This window comes from Pteropus alecto, unplaced genomic scaffold (assembly GCF_000325575.1).
Source record: "Pteropus alecto unplaced genomic scaffold, ASM32557v1 scaffold76, whole genome shotgun sequence".
Taxonomy (NCBI): domain Eukaryota; kingdom Metazoa; phylum Chordata; class Mammalia; order Chiroptera; family Pteropodidae; genus Pteropus; species Pteropus alecto.
The window spans coordinates 3,933,265-3,957,084 of NW_006443138.1; the positions used below are offsets into that span (position 1 = coordinate 3,933,265).

Consider the following 23,820-nt stretch of genomic DNA (forward strand, 5'->3'; position numbering starts at 1 on the left):
GAGGGGGTCTTGAGCAGACAAGAGAATTCAACTAATTTTTCCAAGAAAAAAAGTTGATGGAAATGGACTAATGGGCACGACCGATTAAAGAGAGCTATAGCCCAAAATATACATGAGAGCTGTTGCAGAGATGCCCAGAATTATAAAGAGGCTCAGAGTACAAAATTGTCAAGAGCGAAATGGGGGAATGACAGTGAGGTGTTTAACTGAAAGCGTAAAGAACAGCTAGACCAGTTTTACATCTTCTTCACTTTCATATTTAGAATGACAGATCAATTACCCACAAGAAAAAAATAACTGGAAGACCGTTCTCTTAAGATATTAAACAGCCAGTCTGGGAGAATTGGGGCTGCTATTGAAGTGTGGTACTCCAGATTAAACCATTCTCCAGTCAGATATTCAGGGAATCCTAGGACGAACGCTTGTCCATCAGCAAATGATGACAGTGTTCCCAGAGCTCTCAGTCAGCTTTTCTGTTCAGAGTCAAAACACCGTACAGTACCTGACAGCAGAAGAAGCCTACATCAGCTGCTTAGGATAACTGATCCAGATCTCCATTCTTAAATAGAAATGATTGATCAAGGTTCAGAGATATACACAGAAAACCAAGAGCATGAAAGACAAAAGCCAAGATAAAAAAGAAAAATTGCCTCAGAGGAAGCAGAAATATTTTAGAGAATAATTGAAAAACTAAAAACAACTTTCTACGTCATATTCTCAGAGATACATGAAATATTTCAATTATGAAATAAGATGATGCTGTAAAAACAAGCAACTAGAGACCACGAATAATGTGAAAAAGTAAGTTGCCTAAAGATACTTATGATGTAAAGTCATTTATATAAATTTTTAAACATTTAAAACATATATCATTTTACATAGAAAATGAATGAAACAAGTGTGGGAATGGTACATAAATAATTATCTTGGGGGCACCAGGAGGCATAATAGAGGAGGAGATGGAGGCAGATGTGGCTGTAATTATAATATCTTATTTTATTAGAAAAAAAATCTGAAGCATATATCGAAAAAAATTTTATTACCTGATAAGTCTGGGTAGTTAATATCTGTTAAATCATGGATGCCTATTATATTTTGTATGCTTTTGTATACATTTGAAATATTTGTAATTAAAAAATTAAAATGTTGAGTTACAGAAAAATTGTACAATTGTATATATAATAAAGTCATCATCCAAACAAAGATAAAAGAAAACATGACATGCCTTTTAGCATGTGATGCAGTTTAAAAAAAGGAAAATCTGTTTGACTTTAGGCAGCCTGGGATATGACATTTGGACCATTGGGGAAGGAAATATAGTCCCAGTACTCTTTAGCTCTGTATGTTGCCATAAAGATACAGACACTGTTTACTAGTTTTCAACTCTTAGAATCAATCTGTAGAAAAGCATAGAAGACTTAATTATGGTTGGGCATTGGAATTGTGGGTTGGGGGAGAGTAGAAACGGGGGGAGGATCAGGGCTTTAAGGCAGTCTCACCAAGTGGAGAGTCAAATGATAGTAATTAAGTAAGCTATAGGATAGTCATGCATTCATTTGTCATTCATTAGATAATTTTTTGCAACACCTCTTATGTTACAGGCGGTATTTTAAGTTATTGGCAATACAGTGGTGAACAAAACAAACTCCTTGCTCTTATTGAACTTAGTTCAAGGGTCAGATGTTACCAAACAAGGTTGGAAAATAGTTAAAAATAATATAAGTATTAAAAATTAAAAGGGGGAAGGGATGAGAGATTAGTGTAAGTATGAATACTAAATCTTCATTGTTCACAAGAGGGAATCAATTTATAATGTCTAAAGTAGCACTGTCCAATGCTAGAAATGTTTTATATCTGTAGAAATGGTGGTGGAAATATTCCGTATCTATATCTGTGTTGTCTAATGTATTAGCCATTATCTACATGTAACCATTGAAAACTTGAAATGTGGCGTGACTAAGGAATGGAAAATTTAATTTTATTTAATTTTAATTATTTTAAATTTAAATTGTGGCGTGTGCACTGTGAGTCATCTTGTAGTATTTGATTTTCTACCACATGCATGCATTTGGTTGATTACTTAAATTTTGGGGTCTTTGAGGGGAAATAGAGAATCATTTTTTTAAAAATGAGATAAAAGTTATTCTTGAAGTGTCACATGAAGTGAATAATTGGTCAAGAATCAGAGTTCTAGGAGGTAGATGGGATAAAGGGGGTCAAATATGTGGTGACAGAAAGAAATCTAACTGTGGGAGGTGAACACAGTGTAAATATATATATGCCTTACTGTTAAAGTATACAGTTGAAACTTACTGGATTTCATTAACCAAAGTCACTATAAAAAAAAAAAAAATCAGAGTTCTAAGCTTCAAAATTTCTTTTTAGCAGTGGGTCATCATAGAGAGTTTTATTATTTGGCTTGAGGTAGCTAATAATGTGAATTGTGGTCAGCGATATTGACACATTCTGACTTCAGAGAAACTAAATGCTGCACATTTTGAAATATGGTCATGGAATTATAGAGCTGTGAGAATTGGTACACACAAAAAATATGGATCTGCAAATCTCTGTCTCGTCTTACTGAAACTATGCTGAAATGCATATTGTTGTTATTAAACTGTCACCCAAACCCAACTTGGATTGACTGTGCTCAAATTTATTTTGCATTCGAAGATAACAAAATATTTGTAATTGCATTTCAGTACAATGGATTCTTGGTTATGGGTGGTTTCTGTTATGTCCTGCTGATGGGTCATGTAGCCAACTTCCTGAGGTTTCTAGTTTTTATTGGAGGTTCTGGAGGATATAGGGCAAGTGAAGCTATATAGCAATCCTTGTTAAATTAAGAGTAGGGAAACGAGGTACACATTTTTTAGACATGGTATGGAAGGAATTGGCTTCAACCTGTTTATAATCTGATGATAGTTTTAACAACTTCAAAGATTTTTGACAGGAAGTAGGAAAAGGTTGGGAGAGAGAACCGAGAAAGTTTTTCTCAGGAGGCAGTTGGAGTGAAACATTTAAAAATTGTCAGCATAATACTATTTGTGGAGAGCTATGTCACTATTAAATTATGGATTCAAGTAGACAGGGCAGCTTTATTAAGCTACATTATGAGTAAGAGGAATAATTCTTTTTATTGCAATATGAAAAAGGTCATTCTAGTGTAGATGGTAGCAAGCTCCGAGGATCTATTAATAAACTAGATCACTTGCTGTTATATTTGAGATGTAAATGAACATATCCTGGATTAGCTGCACATCATACTAGCTGTATTATGTCTGCAGATTGATTTGGCCTGATGGATGGATAAAATTGAAGTAGAACTGCCGTACTCCAACTTGTCTTCTTTAGCTGTGGTACCTGTATTTATTTGCTATCTGGGGATGAGAATTCTTTGAGGGGAGAAGCAATTTATTGCATATAAGATATTCTTGATAATAATAGGCTAATATCTAAAAAGTACAGTTTATATTCTTGGAAATAAAATGATAATACACCCAAATCCACTCTCATGAAAGAGAAACAAAGGGATACATTGAGGCTGGAGTGAGCCGACTCTGTTTATACAGGTTTTCAGTCGACTTTTCTTTTAAAAAGTGCATGGAATGCATCCAAAACAAATAATGTTTTGTTACATGAGAAGACTAAAAGGGAAATCCGAAAGAAAGGAGGATGGATGATCTTTCTTTAATGTCAAAACTGACATAAACACCCCCACCCCCACTTTGCTCAAGATAATTTTCTCAACAAGACCCAGATTGCTTCAGTCTTTGCCTATCACCCTTTGAAGCACTTTCCTTATTATTAGGAGTGGGGCAAGGTTTCCTTTGAGGATTTTTACAGCAGTGAAGAGTTCCTCCTTTAAATACTTTCACATGATGAGGGAATTCCGCTTTCAAAGTGCTGTCATCACTGTGGCTTCTCTGCAATAAGACAATTTATTCTTGGGTGAAAGTCCTTCTTAGTTTGATTGTCAATAAGGACTTACCTTTCTGATGGATCCTCTTTTTATAGAGCTTCAATTTATGAGAGACCTCACAAAATAGCTAAACATTCTCCTGCGTTAACATTATTGGTGAAGTTGGTCATGATTCTCTTTTGAAATGCATTCCATCACACGGAGTTATAGTCTTCAACATGGTTTCACTGTCAATCTCCACTAATTAAGAATTGGCTGACAGAGTGAATATTCTATCTTTCAAACTGCGTTTCAAAGGGACACTGCATTTGGGGGAGTTTTGAAATCTTTTTTTTTAGAGTCTCCTCCAGTGTTTAAATACACCAGGGTAAGCAATAAATAAACTATTCAAGTGTCAAACCTTTCCCAGAAACATTGAAATCTTTTGTGAACTTCTACTCCATGTGACTTCAGCTCACCTTGCTTTGTTCTTGAATGTAGTCTTCTGGAAAATTCTGTAAATATTTAATTCATGGAGACAAAATGTATAGCTGTATGGTCTAATAGCTCATTTGAAAGCAGTTCACTTCCCTCCCTCAAATTTTAGTTGGCAATGATTCACAATTACTGGGAAAGAATTAGCATTAAGAAATCCCAAATAGAATTGACAGTTTTCTCAATATTATTGTCTAAGAGTGAGTTTCTAATTCTTTGTGGTGGTTTCAGATAAATGAATAAGAAATTATCTATGTCCCAAACAGGATTACAGCATTTACATCATTACTCTTGGGCTTTCCATTTGAACAGTTTGGTCATTTGAAGGTGAGAGAATCAGTATTGTTTGGGATGCATTCATTATCTCTTCTATCTAGAGGCTCCTAAGTGTAACAGTGTAACTCTCAACTAATCTAGATGTTGTAGTAAATATATTTTTTAAGATCTGCAACCTCTTTCCCACTAGTGTTCAAATTAACCACCTCTCAGTCTTTTGTTGAGGAAGAAAGTGGAATATAAGAAGAGAGCCCTAAAGTCAGAATACCCAGATTCTAGTTTTGGCTCTGGCAATACTGCCTGTATAACAAGTAACATTCTTTTGTTCCTCGCTCTCCCCCAAAACCCTGTGAAGAGCGACCTAAACGATCTTTGTGTTTTTACCATTCTAAATCAATAAAAAGTCTATATCACATACATAAAGAAGCATAATTATAGTGATTGAGCTAAGTTGAATACTCTAGTGAGGAACCAGCATTGATATTTCTTAATCGAGTCTGTAAAAAAAGAAATATGACTATATTTTCTCTCTTCTGTGAAACTCTGTGATGTACCATTATTATTCATCCCATTTTCTTGTTTAAGGCTCAGTGGAAATCAATTAAACATTTGAGCTATGCCTTTGTGCTATATCCCATGGTAGTCAATGAGAATATTCAAGCCAGTGAGTTCAGACTCTGTCTTCAAAGTTCTCACCACCTAGTTAGGGAGGAAAGCCTGAAAGCAAATAAGTCACAAATCCAGTGAGATGAGTAGAACAAGATAAGTATATATATGATGCAGAGTAGCATGGGAGGGGGGATATATATATATATATATTTCCCTGTACCTATTTTTAATTCTAGAAATAGGAAAAATTTATGTGTGTGGGGGAGGCAGCATTATGGTAAATTAAAACAAAACAAAACAAAACAAAACTTTTTTATTCTTAATCTGTTTACTCTTTAATCAAACATGTCCCCCCATAATATTTGATTGCCATAAACTGCAATCAAATGAGTTTTGACTTGGGAGATAAAAAAATACAGAATGTTCTTTTTTTTTTCCATAAATTATTTTTGATGTCCTCAAATATTACATTAAACATCTTTTTATTAGCCATTGGCACTTTTATCATTGAACAAAGAATATGTAAATGTGTCAAGTAATCATTTTAAACCAAATACTATACTCTAGAATACGATTAGATTCTCTTTAGAATTTAGACAACAGGAGAAATCTAGTTTTCTAAAAAATACTGATGTGTCTTAGCATAATTAATTTTTGTGGAATGTTGTAACTAGAAAGTTAAAGTTTTCCTGGTGATTTGCAAGAATCTTGAATTCAAATCAAGGATTGGAAAGTGTTCAAAATCTGGGGTTGAATCTAGCATTGTCTATGAAAGCTATATTGTCGTAAGTGGGGAGTGGGGAGCTTTTGGAGTTTCTTATGAAAAATTGGCCTGAACTAATTTGTTTTGTTTGAAACTGAAAATCATATTGTTGAAATTTGCATTCTGTTTTTTTTCCTTTTCAATGGATGTTATTAACACAAATCACCATGTTTTTAAAGGGTTTCTTCCTTTCTGTGGGAATTAATTTGGCTTCTGAGAAAGAAAAAAAATCACCATAACAATTCGGCAACATTGCGCCTCTCTCACCATTTTGGGGATGCAGGCTTCAGCTCAGTTAACTCCAGACATATTTTCTGGAAACATGTGAAAACATGCCCATAAGTATTGAACATAAAACCTGATTTTACACTAATAAAAGTTCGTACCATTTTATGGTCCACTTACTATTCAGTTTCTTAAAGCTATGTGCATATTTTAAAAATCGTTAGAATAAATGGAAATTAGAACAAGATGCTGTCTGAGAAAAGGTGCTACCCAGAGATGCCTGAAGAACACTGTTCTAGGACTTTCTCCTATGAAGTGAGCAAACCTCTTGCCCTTAAAATAGATAGAAGCAATGCTTTCCAGATACCCCACCATCCCAAGAACTTAGATTAGGATGGAAACAACAGAATATTAATTTTTTAGTATTTTAACCATGCAAATTAAGTACTGAAAAAGCATTCTTCCTAAAGAGGTGTGGAACGGTTGAAAAGTTCACATCCAGTTGGATTGTATTTTGGAGAATGTCACACATTAAGACTCATAGTGCTTTGGGGCCATGCCCGGTGACTCTGAAGATAAGAGAGATAAGATAAAGTGGTGAGAGAGAGTTTTATAAGTTCAGGGATGCTCTAGAAAACTACTGGATGGTCTAAAAATATCTCCTGAAACAGAAAATCCCAATGCAACTATAATCTGAATGCGAAGAAAAAGTTATTCTTAAAAAATAGTTGCACTCTTGCAAAATATAGTAACCTTTAGCTTTTGACTTTTTTTTTCAGGTTGAAAAAGTTAAGCATGATTTATATATATAAGGATTTCCATTCGTTGCTTAGTATTTCTTTAAAATTGCATTTTAACTCAAGGCTATGTATCTCTCCTCTTTGTTTTGGTTCTTGTGCCCGCTGTGCCCCAGGTTGGCCTTCCTTCCATGATGTGATGAGTTCTGAGGCAATCACATTCACAGATGACTTTTCCTATGGGATGCACAGGGTGGAAACAAGCTGCTCTCAGGTGAGTTAACCCCACCTGAAAACCTGATATACTGCTCATTCTGTATTGCAAACACTTCCAAGACTCCTGCTTGTGCTAAATATAGCAACTAAAGCCAAGTGACATCACAAAAGAGGCAGACAACCACAATGGAATTTCTCTAAAGTCCTCATGATATCTCAGTCTTCGAGTATTTAGCAAGTCCAATTAAATGTTAGTCATTGGCTTCAACATAATTAAACAAAGTCATTGGTAGGAAAAGTCATTTTCAGTTGATTCAACACAGTGGGGAATGGGCTATTCTTAGGGCATATGAAGATTTCATTATATGGCCTTATGGAATTGGAAGTTTAGGTAATCTTCCTCTCCCTGTGGTTTGTGTTCAGTCAAAATGCCTCCAATGGTAGTGAATCCAAACATGGTCAGCAAAGATCCCAGAAACAGCTTTCCTTGTTGGGTGTAACGTGGGAGGGTAGAGAATGGCAGTCGGAAGAGGAAGTTCAGTGGTAGGCTGTAGGAGCGCAGAGTGGGAAGATGGAGTAAGGTAATTCTTTCTCTATTCTTCCTAGTAGGTAGACCTATCCTCATTTGAAGAATGTTCTAATTAGTTCCTTTTACTCTGCTCTAACCAAATTAGTGCTGGCTCTAAGGGAGAAGATGAGCAAGTTTTGAGGAGGAGGCAAAACTAGTTAATCTGTCCTCCCAGTCGAGAGACTTGAATATGTGGGTATTTTGTGCTTACACCGTGAGACAGAACCTTCTTGCACAAGTGGTCCTGTTCTTACCTGCTTTAAATAAGTGAAATGTAGTCTTGAGTATTGTGACGCTAAAATTCATTGGTAATGTGGAGTATTTTGTTGGGGGGATGTCTGTTGCACACATCAGGGGTAAAGGGGGCACAATCAGGCAGCTGTAATAGCAAAGTGATTGCCACGTATGCCTCCCTCAGCATTCTTCTACTGCCCTTTAACCCCCTCCATCAGGCACAAGAGTTTTAGGGAGTAGGTGGCATATTTACTACCAAGTGTGTGGGGGGTGGTTTGACCCTAACCATCTGATGAATTTCTGTTTTCGTTTTTTTTTTTTTTTTTAAATAAGGCTGGCAAGTTTACTGTCTTCCAAATATGAGAACTACTCTCTCCCTTGAAAAGCAGATATTATATTTTATCTAAGTCACATTTTTAGTTCGCTCTCGTTTCTCAGATATATGAGCCTCTGAGCAAGATAGTGGAACCTTCTGATACTGTGTCTTACCCCTTGAGATTCTAATTTAATTAGTTGGGGTGAGGCCTGGACATCAGCATTTTTAAAAGCGCTTCTGGTTAAAATGCTCGCGATAACCTTATTAGGTTATTCTCTCATTTCCCAGTTGAAGAAACTGAGGTAGAAGGAGGGCAATTACTCTTGTGTAAATTTACATCGATATAAGTGGCAGAACAGAGATGGAATTTGGGCATTTAGCTCCAGAGCTCTTTATGATGCTTAGATGGATGAATGGATGGATGGATGGATACATAGATAGATAGATAATAGATAGGCTGACCAACCATAAACAGTCACACTGAAATAAGGAAAAAAAAATTCTATGATCTCATAGAAGTTAGTTTAATTCAATTCAGTTTTGAATTCAATTGAACTTTGATATTTTTATAGCTGCCACAAAAACAAATTATGACTATCTACTCAGGAATCTAAAATATTTGACAAAATAATAACTGGGTAGGATGGTACATAGTAATTTATCTTAGGTGTATACATAATATTTAGTAAACCTCTTATTAGGTTAATAGTTCTCTGTCTTTCTTTCAGCTGCCTTAAAGGCTGTTATATGACTGCTACTCTCCTTTTCACTTAGAACCAACTTTTAAATATTGAGCCCTGTGAAAACCAATAAGAAATGCGCAGAAAATGTGAGGCATAAGATAATAACTTTCCTTAAAGCCCTACTCTGATGGCTTTGTGACTAATTCTTAAAATTCACAGTTGAAATAAAGTCCCCCTTTCTCTTGTGCCAGCCACAGAGGTAACATCCATAGCAGTCAAGAAAAGACCACTACGAAAGTGTCCTACAGTGGCCAAAGAGAAATTAAAGCCAGAAACTGTGCCAAAATTAGATAACATTCATAAAAGATAAGCTACCCGAAGCATAGCTCCCAGCCCTTGGTTAAAAACTTAGGTGATAGTTACTGTATTCTTGCTTGAAGAATAACAATTGCATGAAGAACTAACACTGACCTATTCCTTTTCAACTTCTTTTCCACCAGCTTTGCTTCTCGAATATTTGCCACTTTCTTAAATAAAAGTCTTAAGTTTAATGAGAAGAGGGAAAGAAATTTGTTCCATTAAGGCATGTGCAAAAATACATGCTTTGTGAAGTAAGTCCCATGTAGAAAAAATAATTGGGTTCCAGCCTCCAAAATGATATGTTTGCTGGATCCCTCCCAATGTGGACAGAGTGGGGCATGTCTGCCACACATGCGCAATGATAGCTCACTAAATTAACGTGTGCTGGATGTCTTTCATTTCAATTTCTTTGTCTTTGGTGTATTTCACACACTTTTATTTTCTTTTTGTTTTACACATTTTTCTTTGGTTTTCTCTTTTCCGTTTTTTCATTTGTCCTTTTTATCTTGACTTGAAAAAGAAAAAAAACGATTTAATGATTTCCATACTAGAGTAACCACTTGTATTTTGCTTCCTGGTTTCTCAGTCATAACACTTTTTTTGTTATCAGTTTGTCTTCTTTTGCCTTCTGTTCTTTCAGTTTATGTTGCCTCTTCCCCTACCCACAGCTTCTCCCATCTTTTTTGTTTTGTTTTGTTTTGTTTCATTTTTGAGGGTAACAGTGTGGGAAGCTTCGCTGATTTGCTTCTCCTCTTTCTAAAATTCTTTTTGTATTTTGAATTCACATGGCTTATCCTTTCTCTGAACTGAATTGCATTAATGTGGTTTGTGTTATGAAGAATCTGTTAGATGCTTTTAGTATCATATAGACATTTTCAGTTGAACATGTTATGTGTACTTCTTTCCTTGTAGAAAAGATGCAGTATCTAATCATGAAGACCCTTTTACTGCAAACTTATACAAATGAACTGAACTCCATGGATGAAACCAGTAGACCAAATCAATCTGCTTCTCTGGCAATATGGCAATATTTTTTTTCGGTCTTGGTCCCTCATTCTTGCTGTGGTACTTAGTATTCTTCTTCTTCCTCATTTTTAAAATTGTGATGTGGATCACACCATACAATGAATTAGGCCTCGTATTTGGACAGGAATTATAAACATGTTGGGAGCTATAACCTACCACCTCTTTATACTACGCTGTAGTTTTTCCAAGTTTCCAGTGACTTCTTAGATAATAATATTTTAGTAAAATTTTATTGAGAAAGTTAAGACTGACTCAGTACTATTATTGCTTTTCAGAGAAATATTGCAATCAGATTCTTCTAAAAGAATTGCTGTGTAAGAAACCTAGCTCGCTGCCTGATCTTTAAGTTAACAATACAGACAATAAGCAAAGGTGATGGAATCCTGCTGCTGGAGGAAATAGGTTATCCTGTTACATTCTGATTTTTGTTGCAACCGTATTTTTTTTTTCTTTTCTCATCTGCCTATTGAATTGAGGAATTATATTCCAGTTACAATTTTAAATTTTAAATCTGCCCACTTCAGTGGGCATATGTATCTTCTTCTTGGCTGCATCAACTTCCTAATAATTTTCAGTTATAAAGAATTTTCCTTAATCTTTTTTAAATTTACATTTTTCAGTTAGTGATAAAAAAATACATTGCTTCTATTCCAGTTTCACTGACTACTGTGAGTAATTGTTTGACAGCTTCTCCTTAATCCTCCATCCCCAGCCTGTTAAGTAACACTTTGTCAGACGTTTAAATTTTGTTCAAGGAGGGAAGATTTGCATGGTTAAAGCTGTAGTTCAGGGAAGTAAGTCCCTCCTGGAAATACTTGGAAAATTAATCCTTCTTTATATCGAAATTCTACATGAAACAAATGGGAGACCAATGAATCATTTTAACTTTTTGTGATAATCTTTAAGAAAACCATCAGATCCCTGAGTTTACCCACGTTGGACTCTCTTTATGACTGCTGCTGTTACTGCTCGAATCTATGGTAGAGCTCCTTAATTTTGTTTTAGATCATTATTAATTTCTTCTAACTTGGCCAAATCAACATAAAGGTAAATATCTACTAATACAAAGTATTTTTCAAAAGTTAAGCAGTTTTTGGTAAAACCCCAAACCTTATTAATCTTTTGCAGATGACGACTCATGTATTGCTGATGATTAAAGATGCCCATGTGTTACAACAGGGTTTCAGACTCACAGCCCATCTCTCTTTTTCTTGATCTTTCCGTAAAATCATAATGCTAAACCGGTGACTTCACAATCATTTCCTTGGCAAAAGATTAATATCATAAGCACAGAGGAAAGGAGCCCTACTTACACACAAGTGTCTTCAATAACGATGGGAGAAAACAGGATACTACTGGCAAAGTAAATTGCTTTTCTTCTTAAAACTCTTTTCCCCTTCCCATCCTGCCCCATGTGCCCAAGTGTAAAAGCCCTGCTTTGAAACTGCTTTATCTTATAGATCAAACACTTAAGAGAAAAAGACAAGAATAAAGCCCCAATGTCCTAGGAATAGCTGAGAGAAAACCCTCTAGGATAGTCGGAAATACATCAGTGAAGGAGTATATAACTATGTTGAATGTACTATTTGTGTTTCTTATGCACACAGTTGAGAATTGCGGATTTTAAGAAATTATGTTAAATTCGATGCTCACCTTTTTTTTTTTTTTTTGGAGCAGGGGTGGAGGGTGGTGAGGAGCGGGGACTTTACCTTGCTTTTCTGCAGGTTCTGTAGTTGCCAGCTTTTCTGAGTGGGAGGCTTAGGTAATAAAGGATTCTTGAGGGAATTAAAATTTTTTCTTTTGAACAATTATCTCATACTTCTTCAGAATGAGAGCTAGAATAGTCACAGTTTTTATTTTACATGTGAAATACAGACATACATAGTCATTTTAAAACAACTTTCAAAAAGCACACCAAAGATTCTACCATAAAATCGATCACTAACAGCAGGTTTCTGAGATTTCTTCATCAGGCAACTAGTTTGTTTCAGTTACAGCCAGGTGTGCTGAGAGATCCCAACACATTGCCAGTTGGCTGGGGCTGGGGAGCCAGAACTCGCAGGCGGCTAAAGAAACAATGCATCACTGACAACTTCCATTCATCATCCCAGCCCTAGGCCAGGGGTAGTCCTGGAAGAATGGGCTCCATGTGCGTTCTCAGGGAGGAGCTTTCAGGGCTTTGCACTTTTAAAAGAAACCGGTAATAGTCTTTTATGCAAGAATAGATGTACCTGTAAGGAAGCAGAAATGGCACTGTGTGGTTAGGCTTCTTTCAAACAAAAAATGGCTTTGCAGCTTTGCAGGCAATGGGGGTGGACATGTATTTGGTGGCACAGATATAAATGAACACCTTGCCACGTTTTGAAATGTTGCTCCTCCTCAGTTATCTGAGCTTGGCGTGAATTTTCCAGAATACCTTGTGGCAATCATGATGATGCTTTCATTATCATTTTTACACCTTTTTTGAGGATCTCCATACCCCATCTCCAACCCATATAGTTGTTTGCAAATGATTGTGTTCCCTTTTCCTGATTCTAATTTCTCTTCCTACCCCCTCCATTTTCCTTTTGCCCAGATTAGGGACATCTAGAGTCCATGTTTTCCTTTTCGTTTAACTAAAAGACTAGTTCTAGCTTTAGCACATGAAACTTCAGACCAATAACCAACTCAGTTCAACAGATTAAATTACTCTAATTTGGATTTTTAAAAAATGACTCAGGAAATGAAGACTATATAAATACTCTATATACATAGCTTCAAGTATATCCTAACTGTGCTTTATTTTTGGACTAAGGTAAATAGAACTGTTTTCTAAATATGTCCAAGAGATGATTAATAAAGGCAGTATCATTTCTTTTGCCTGGACAGCTGTATTCATTCCTTTAAAAAATTATCTGAGGTTTTTTGGTAAAAACTCCACCTCTCAGATGCCAAGTGATCAAAGTGCCCAAGCTGCTCGTGAGGTCAATAACTGTGCACACATACTGGCCACCAAGCGCACTGGTTCCTCTTGGCCTGCACACTGACTCTTTTGGCAGACAGGAATAGATGTTTTCTTGTGTCCATCGGGTAAGCATATGTATTTTTTACTGGTGCATCTTAGCTACTGGTGCCTGAAAATTTGGCCTCAATTGTTTATAGAAAGGAAAAGCAATCTGAGCTGTCAGCCTTGATATTACCTAAACCTGCATAGAATGTGGTACAATAATGCAAGAGTTGTTTTTAGGCCTGTTTCATATTTTCCAGGCAATAGATCAAATCAGTTCAGGGTTCATTTTTAGTTCTTTAATAAGCTGACACAGTATGTTGGCAGTAAAATAAGAACACACTTTTAACATGGAAGTGCTGTATAGTCAAACTTGCTATTTGTGCTGTTTATTAATAACTAGAGAACCCTTGAGAATTGAGTTTAGCACTTTTCAATGGAGAAACTGAGATTATAGTTCTTTCCATTGTAGTAAGCACCGTCCCTCACTTCTCTCTTATCATCTCCATTTGGTATCTTAGCTCCATCCTTCATCAATTTCTGCTCTCTTTTCCTGCAGTTTATAAGGGTTTTATATTCCAGACAACCAGTGAGAAGAATAAATAAATCATCAATGCGCTTCTTCTCTCACGTTCTCCCTGAACTGTTGTCTCTTCCATCTGCTTGAACGCTCTTCTCTGGATATCTATTCCTTCACTTCCTTTAGGTTCTTATACCAAAGCCGCCCCAGGAAAGCCACCCCTGACCACTGTACCCAAAATGTCAGCCCCCAGCCCTGACACTTCATATCACTTTTTTTTCTCCTTAGCATTTTTTTCCCTCTACCATACTTTGCACTTCCTTTATTTCCTTGTGTATGTATTGTCTGTCTCTCCCACTAGAATGTAAGCTCCATGAGGCGAGGTATTGTTGCCTGTATCTCCAGAGTCTGGGATAGTGCCTGGCATGTAGCAAGCACTCCATAAATATTTGTTAAATGAATAAATGGAAGTTATTTGCCCCGGGCTTTGGTTCTGTTGTCACAGCCTGTTCAAATGGTGCACTAAGGCCTCCATATCCTTTTCCCCCCTGCTGAGAAAGGGTGGGAGATAGGTAAGTGTGACATATGCCGTCGTCTCCTGGACCTGTACCTAGCATCAGTGTGGGGCTCTATTCAGTGAGCCAGCCTTTTTGGAGATATTTGCTCTGGGCTGTATTTCTTTTCAACACCATCAAAACTAATGTTCTCACTTGACTCTGAATTCTCTTCCTCTTCTACTCCCCCAGCTTTTTGGATAGTTAGTAGCATAGATTTGGGTTAAACAGCTTATTTCTTCTCCACATAATAATACAGTTCACATGAGTAAAGAAGCCAGCATGGCACTCCACCTATTGGAAGCCATAAAAAAAAACGTCTAGTGACGTTTCCATTTGCCACACTTGCAGTCCTGGTGACTGTGACAAATCTATTGAGCTTTTGCCTTTGCTTTGCTGGGTTCCAAGAACATCCAATGCTTTTCCAATGTTAAGTTTTACTACCCATGAAAGCAAACATCACCTCTGTCATGGCCAGTTAAACAGTATCTTTTACAGTGGACTTCTGCATATCTGAAACCTACCCATCCAAAGCCAGAAGTAATGCCGAGGGGAGAGATTTTATTCTGCCATGTTTCTTACAATGGGAGATCAAGGGTCAACTCAATTCATAAAATTACTGCAGTCATTTTTCAGCTGGTTGAGAGACTGCACAGATCAAAAAATACAGTGGCTCCTAAATGATTTCTGATATGCACAGTTCTAGTGTTTTTTCTTCTCAACATGTGGTGCAGAGCCTGCCAGAAGCCATCTTTGCAGCCATTGACAGGCGGATTAGAAATCATCCACGATGGTTTCCATCATTTCTCTACAAGCTGGTCATCCATTTTAACTGCTTAATGTGGGTTCCTCTCAAAGCCTGTTTTGTACACGTTTTTTTGCTTACATTTTGCTCTTCTTTTTCAGTGTGGTGCTCACCTTGGGCACATTTTTGATGACGGACCCCGTCCAACTGGCAAAAGATACTGCATAAATTCGGCTTCCCTGTCTTTCACACCTGCAGACAGCCACGGTGCCGACGGAGGCAGTGGGGCAGGCAGCCCAGCCCAGGCAGACAAAACGGAGCTGTAAAGCACTAGAGAGTGATGGAAACAAGTGTACTTAATGCACAGCTTATTAACAAAATTCAAAATTGTCTATCTTAGATATATTTTTTCAAAAACTATAAGGGCAGTTTTGTGCTATTGATATATTTCTTCTTTGGCTTAAACAGAGGCCTTGGCCGTCGATGTATTTTGCTATTGACTAGATCCAGAACTGTTTATAACTTTAGCGAGTGGAGATAGCTTTGCAAACCTTCTTCAAGGCACTTAAGTACCCTTTTGCATTATTTTCTTCACGCACATAGCTTCTTTTGAGATCCCCCCCGCCCCCCGCCCACCCCCCACTTGCTTAAGAGGCAGAAAGTACTTACTTGGTCTTCAAACTTAAAAACTTAAAAATTGAGATCTCCTATATGATGTAGAGACCAGAGCTCACAAGTACAGGGCCAGAGACCTGCAAGACACATGGCCTGGAGGCATTTGTACAGATCTACCTAAGATAAGGATGGAGTGATGTCTTATGAGACTTCTTAGCTTTGTGGAAAGTTTGAGCTAAGGTCGTTTATTCTCACTAAAAGAGTGTGAAGGTCTAAAGTCTTTCCTTATGTTAAATTGTTGCTAGATCTGAGGGGGCTCACCGAGTGTTGTGGCAGAGAAGTAAACATTACCTCACCCTTAGGCCTTTCTTTTCTTTTCCATTGCAAACGTTGGAATGTAAGACAACTGTAAAATGTTGAGTCCCATTTTGTCCAAAGTTCACAAAGAAGAACATCTGCCATTGCCTTTTATAAGTCTGTCCCTCCACACCTAATACCAGCTGCATCTGGAAGGGCATTTTGGTGAATTCCACTGTGTACAATAAAATATTAGGAACAAAGCACTTCATCAAGGCAGCAGAAATGAGAGAGCAGAGAAGACCAAAGAGGAAGTCCTGGATTTTGAAATACCCAATACTGTGCAGAAGAGCTGACAAGATACTTAAAGTAACAAGCAGAACCCCAAAAGAGGGACCTCGTGCACAGGTTCAGGTAAACTCTGGAGAGATAATGGGGGTTTAAAGTAGAAATAGCCAGGAGCTGGAGTCCCGCCCTTGACACTAATCTGCTCTGTGGCAAAGGACATGCCATTTAGTCTCTCCATGCCTAGTCTTCATGTCGAAACTGAGACTTATAAAGTTCGTAAAATAATCGACACTTTCGGGGCATAATCATTATATTGCTCTACAATTAAGATCAGTATTGTAAAATTAAACCGATCTGGTTCTAATTGCCTCAAAGACCGAAGTCCAGGCATTTGAAATGGAAAGAAGCAGAGAAGAGGTTGACTTAGCTGATTGGTATGGAAACAGTTGGGCTAAGAGCCAGAAATTTTTCTTTGTAGCAGTATGACTGGTTTTACTCTGAGAAGCTCTGCTGGAATGGATGTCATTGTGCACGGTAAGGTTTTTACGGGTATGAGCAGTGGTGATACCAGTTGATATTGCTGCAGCCAGGTGTGAAGGTACAGGTTTTGACTGATATATATACACACAAACACATACATATACACATACATACATACATACATATATCGAGAGAGAATCTGTAGCCTTGAATACTAATCTTGAAATGTAGTTTTTAAAAAATATTGTTTTTATAAATCTTTGAAAGCTTATGAAAATTGATATCTTCTTTATAAGCACCGAGACAAAAATAAGAAAGAGGGACATTTGGCAATTTTAAGAAATATGAGAAATTAAAATGAAAAGTTGTGACAAAGTGTCAGCATGGTCATGTCCACATTCTTCTGTGTCTCTACAAACTTCTTGTGAAGACCCTGACATCCTAGTGACCATTGTCATGTATGCTACAACTTTGTAATTCCGGATAAGTTATACTCCTCTTCCCTCAGCTCCTAGGGTGTTTCACCTCAGGCCCTAGGGTCATCCTGGAATTTGCAGATTTCACTCCCCTATAGAAATGGGATAAGAAATTTAAGATCACCCAGACCATCTTAGAAGGCTTTCCCAACTTCACAGAGAGAGCCCCAACATTTCCCGGTGACCCAAGGATCCCATGTGGAGTCAGATAAAGAATTGGGTCTCAGGACATTTCCTGTCACAGTTTAAAGTCTGTCCTTCAGGGGCACACACAGCGCTTCTCACATCACTCCAGTTATGAATGATGACCTGCCCTGGGGTCTGTTGGACACGAGCCACAGTGTTGGAATAGACAAGGAAGATAAATGAGGGGCTTCTTCCTTCTCCCCAGAGACTGGATTCTCATTGTTCCTTTATTTTTATTGTAGGGGTTAACATTTCCCTCAAAAACTCTTTTTCTAATCCTTGGTCTTTGTTTCATGGAAAGCCAGTTTTTCTTCTACCACGTTTTCTAGCATCAACTTTAAGAAAAATGTAACATCCATAGGAAAAAAAAAAAGTGGGGTGTATGCATGTGGTTTAATTCCAGATTGCTTTTGAGTTTAAGTGGTATCAAATTCCAGTATATTTCTGTCTTATGTTAAGGAAATATATTACTAAAATGTCAGTGAGCAATAATGTCAGCTGTCGAGCACTAGATTTATTTTTGCAGGATATGGAGTGCAATGAACTGAGTCAATATGGCGAGGTGTATGTGATCTGCAGGAGTTATGCCATTTAGCTTAGGAAATGCATTGGACTTTCCCTCTCTGTACTCCAGCCCTTACTGTACCATTAGGAGATGCAGATTTCGGCTGGTGTGTAAAAAGTACATCCAGACAGTCATGCAGAATGAATCTATAGAGAGCAGCAGTATATGTTGTATTAGAGAACGTTTCTATGTGTTTAAACTTTTCACTTCTTATATGTGTTTAAATTCTTAATGCAAATGACATAGTAATTTAAAAGCCTGTCCTGTTAATTGAATTGAAAATGTCTTGCTTTAAATACAGATATGACCAAAGGGATTATTGTTTGTTCTGAAGGTCAAATATTATTTTTGCCTTAGATAGCTTTGTAATAATTTTTCTTCAAATGGTTCAAAACTTTTGGAAATGACATAAAATTTTCATTAAAAAACCCTTTTCCTATGTTTATTGTATACAGGAATTATGCAATAAAACTTCTTTATAAAAATGTTTTCTTGTCTGATTCTTAAAGAATCCTCTTATTTTTAGCACAGATACCTGGACCATCCATGAGAGATTGTCATAGGCTGCTCTGTTTACCTCCCTACCCAGCTGACATCCTGTAGTTTGTATAGAGGGCCTTTTATGTGATGTGACCTCTGCAAGCTGAGGCTTTCCACACCCCAGGACCCAGGAAAGGCCTGCAGGGATTCGAAAGATCGGAGGAAAGAGAAACGTTTGCAGAATTATTCAAACTTCACCTCAACTCAGCAAAATCTTCAGCAGCTTGTATATGTTTTTACGATTAAAACATGGACTTTGAGGAGTTCCATTATGACAACTCTATGGATGAAAATGCAGGAATGATAGCATGCTGATGCCTGGACTTCTGTGAAAGAACTTAATGGGAAACTTATACTGTTGTCAAGAATTGGTATCTAGGGAAATGCATTAGGAGTTCCCCATTGCTCACAAACAAATTCACCTTCAAAATTCATCTCTACAGAAGAGTTTTTGTGTACAGTCACATACCACATAATGACATTTAGGTCAACAACAGACTATATACAACAGCGGTCCCCTAAGATTATAATGGAGCTGAAAAATTTCTATTGCTGAGTGATGTCATAGCATACGGCATTACTCGTATTTGTGGTGATGGTGGTGTACAGTGTTTATAAAGTCTACAGTAGTGTACAGTACTGTCCTTGGCTTTCACATTTATTCACCATCCATTGACTCACCCAGAGCAACTTCCAGTCCTGCAAGCCCCATTCATGATAAGTGCCATGTTATGGGTGTACCATTTTTTAAATCTCTCATACCGTATTTTTACTGTATCTTTTCTATGTTTTCATGTGTTTAGATACACAAATACATTGTGTTACAATTGCCTAGGATACAACAGTGTCCTATACAGGTTTGTAGCCTAGAAGCATCAGTCTTGGTGTGTAGTAGGTATACCATGTAGGTTTGTCTAAGTACACCTTCTGATAATCACACAATGACAATTGCTTAACGACACATTTCTCAGAAAGTGTCCCCCATTGGTAAGTGGTGCATGACTGTAGTACTATTTGTTGTTGAAATTTTTTAATTTAGTTTTTTTGGTTCATTTTGTTTTGTTTATTTTGGGGAGGAGAAGTGAAGTGATGACAATTTTTGTTTTTCAGCCAATTCTTTAAGTCATATTCCTGGGATCTGAAAATTTGGAGGCCAGCAATTTCATGTAGTTATTGTACCTTAGTGCTTCTCAACATATGGTCCCCAGACTGCAGCATCAGCATCACCTGGGAATTTGCTACTAATACACGTTTTCTTTACTACATCAGGAATTCTGGGGCCTTTGTAATTTGTTTTCTAGCAAGCCCCCCATGTGATGCTGATTCTTGTTCAAGATTGAGCAGCACTGCCTTGGAACTTTCAGTGAAAAAACCAATTAACATTAATTTTAAAAGAATTTATATCTGATCCCCTCAATTCTCCTCCCCCCCCCCCACTGCCACACACAAAAATGGCTGTTTTTGTCATGACTGGTTGTTTTTTCATAAAGCTAGGTCAGTTCTTGTCCTTCACTGCACGTTTGTCTTGTTCTGGAGGACTGACTGAGCCTCATCAACCAGTACCACTTTAGCTCCTGCTTGTGTTTCTGGGTTGACCCTGGGCTGCCCAGTGGTGCTCAGAAAGGCCTCTCTGAAACTACAGGATGTCCAGGCCGGGTTCATCTCAGCAACTCCAAGAACTAGAGACTAGATCTCAGTGCATAAATGTACAGAATAACCTTTCCCATATATTCTGTTTCCTTGTACCTGTCCCTTTCCTCATCATCATGTTTTTTTTTTCTTTTAACCCATCAAAGAATTTCTACAAAGGTGCCATAGACCCGAATCATGACTATTCTGTCAGAAAACTGCTGTTGTTACTCAGATCTTAACAATTAAATGACTTCTGGAAGATGCTGGCATAAAAAAATGATTGAATTAAAAATCATCCTTGAGACAGGCTTATAAGCCTTCTGTACTGCCAGCGTTTATTTTGTGCAACACAACAAACAGAAATTCAACCATTTTAATGTGGGGCCTTCTCGACCATAAACACACAGTCGACTAGGTATTCCATCTGCAAAAAGTATGTATTTGGGAAAAAGAAAAGGCTGCAGTCCAGTACCTGCAGATATGGTGAGCCATGTACACAAAAAGAGCAAGAAGCAGCAGGAAGAGGGGAGGGGCTGTTCTAAGGGGAGGAGAGGGGCTGTTCTAACCATAGAGCTCTGCTGTACCCCGGAATTGTTCTTGTAAGGCTTTCACGACCAGTGTAAGATGTGAGAGAGCCTCCTACCGTCCCTGCTGATCCCTATCTTGGTTAAGGTCTCTGTCCTAAATTTTGACATTTCCCTTTCTGATAGAGATCATTCTCTAAAAAGCATCACTGATCAACAGTCAAGCCTTCTGATTTTAGTTCTCAATGATTCCAAGTCAGAAGGGTAGGAGAAAAACTGGAAACTTTAGTTTTGAGAATTGTAGCCAGATCTTGGAGAAAATGAGAATTCAGTACCCAGTCCAACTGAGAGATAGAAAACAAAATCTCAAAGACAATTAACAACTAGAATCTAAAATCTGCAAGTGTGTATTATAGTTTCTACTAAAACATAATTTTTCTCTCTACAATCACCCCCCTTTCTATCAAAGATAACCATAGTAAGACAAACTTATTTACAAAGTAAGTCCAGTTTCAATAAATTTGACCTGATTATTTATGTAAGTATAGCAGTAATAGTGATTGACCATACAGGCTCTTGAGTCTCCTTTGCTAGAAACTTTATAAGGAATCTCAGCCAAGCCAAGGACTTCCCATCAGACTTCACCTGCAATACCTATAGATGTGCATGAATTCTTCTCTCTTCAGGGTTCCCCAAAATATCCCATGATTCTTGGGTTTGCCAAGAAGTGACCTTTCTAACTCACTAGGTACGTTAGCTGAGAACTCCGTAAACAAGGTATCAGGCTGATTTTTTTCAAAGGGCTTTATTGGCTCCATAAAGTCAACTTCAGTTCCTTGAAGCTGTCTGGTCACAGCTGAATCTATTCTTGTCTCTTTCAAATATGACCTTCCAGTCAAAGCCTTGGTATATAACCAAAGTTTCCAATGGTGTCCTGTTACAAGAAGAACAGGTTCTTACAGAACTTAGGCAAAAAACTATAGTACCATGAAAATAAGAATGCATACAGAGAATTTCTGAATTTTGGAGGGATCAGATTGGGGGAAATATTATTTCATCTTTGTTAAGAAAGTATACTTTACCAAATTGCCAAAAGTCATAGTTAGCTCAAGAGAAAAATTTCCTTAAATTTGGAAAACAAAAGATTAAAGAGCCAGCAGTGTTTTAACAAAAAGTCATAAAAATTATAAGCATCCTCATCTGTTCATTCAGTCCTATATTAATTCTTGATTGTGATCTTTTGTTAGCAGTTTCACGAATCCAGTTTTTCCTTAGAGTTCTGTAAATTCCTATTCAGTTCAGTGGCGTGATCCGAAAGTTATCAGAAACCTGTACTTGTAAGAGTCCTTTCCATGAATCTCCTTGAAGATGAAGCAATTTTGCAAAAGCATCAGAGTAAAACAACTATTGGTAAGTGACCAAAAGACTTAACAATAGCTATAATTAAAGATCTGATGAGACTTCATTATAATGCAATTGGTAAGGAAATTTGATGGTTTCTGTGACACATAACATTTTTAAATAACTGGAATTATGACTAATAAGATTATATATCAGATTTTTAGGAATTTCTGGAACACTTTTATTAATCTATTTATACAAGGGTACCCATAAAGAAGGTCTAGCATTATTTATTTGACAATGCTTCCCATGAAATTTAACTTATCAAATAGGCATAATTTAGTTTAATGCCTATCTTTTTTTGTAAGGAGAGAAAACAAATATTTTGAGATGACTCGGGGACCTTTTGGAAAGTCCCAAAGTTACTTCCTAGTCAAAAAGACTTAATTTAGAATTTGATTTTGGGAAGTTTGTCAAAAATATCAAAATGTTCGGACATTTGACAAAAGAGGATCACAGGTCTTTATGAAACAATACTTAATTATCTACTTAACCGAAGTGACAAAAGATTTTAAAGGCAAATACAGAAGGTATATAGTAGTGAGCCAAACTTAGCTCTTTTAATATTGAGAAGACTCAATTTCCTTAAGTAATCGAAGACCTGATTAAGAAAACATGAAGCATAGAAAATTAGTTTGATAAATCACAAAATCTTTGCTTTCTAGCCAGATTATTTGAAAGGTAAACAAAAATTTTCACAATGTCATATCAAGAGCAGACTAATAGTCCGATAAAACTTTGTCCTTTTAGCAGATGAAAGAAAATTAAGTTTTAGTTTTACATAAATATACTATTGATAGCAAAGATTATTTTTAAAAGCTCTTATAGTAAATTCACTGTTTTAGCCATCTTGACTACCTACACAAAGTAAAATTCTCTGTCTCTCTCTCCCTAACTTTCTATATTATTTTGTCCTTTATTTTCCTCTTTCCTATTCTGAAATAACCGGTTTACTTTAGGATGAATTTACTTTTTTTTCTGTTAAAAAATGTATCTCCATACTTCATATCTTTTCTTAGCCAAAAATACATCCTACTTTCCTTGCATATGGCGTTGTTTGTATTATTTCTAGTAGCTTTAATTACATATATTAATTAAAATTCTTAACCCTTAGAAACTTTACTTTCTAGTGAAAACTAAGAAGTAAGCAATTTTGAACTGTCTGTTATGCCAGAATTATTTAGATTGGCAAATTTATAAATACATTTCACAAGTTTTGAAAACATACATTTTCTCATAGTATAATTTTTTAACATGGCATGAAACATATTTACTAACAGACCCCAAAATCTTTAGCTCTTCTATAATAAGAGGTCAAAAGTAGGTAAACTTAGACTTGTTTAGCAATTAATGTCTCAGTATTTTATCTCATTTGGAAATGATCTAGACATTCAATGAATTCCCATCATTTAATTTAACTTAGAAAGTTACCAAAGAGAGTTTGGAAATTATTTTTTAAGTAGACATACCATTACATATAATTATTGCTGAAAAGTTCACCTAAACTCTTATTTTACTTATGTCTATCTAAATCATTTTCTCCCAACAATGATGCTTAGTTTACCCATGAAACTTCATTGGAGAGTAGGCAAAGTCAGCCAC

The 23,820-nt window shown here is 36.7% G+C and overlaps 1 protein-coding gene across 2 annotated transcripts in view; it reads left to right on the top strand.

The window, feature by feature from the left end:
* The window catches only part of MSRB3 (methionine sulfoxide reductase B3), a 141,194-nt gene extending 122,585 nt beyond the window's left edge, over positions 1-18,609 (top strand). For both annotated transcript variants that reach the window (XM_015598534.2, XM_006923709.3), the window contains 2 exons: positions 7,183-7,280; positions 15,376-18,609. In XM_015598534.2, coding sequence (XP_015454020.1) covers positions 7,183-7,280; positions 15,376-15,540 — 263 coding nt within the window. In that variant the 3' untranslated portion in view covers positions 15,541-18,609. The remainder of the gene's footprint in view (positions 1-7,182; positions 7,281-15,375) is intronic.
* The last annotated feature ends 5,211 nt before the right edge of the window (positions 18,610-23,820 follow it).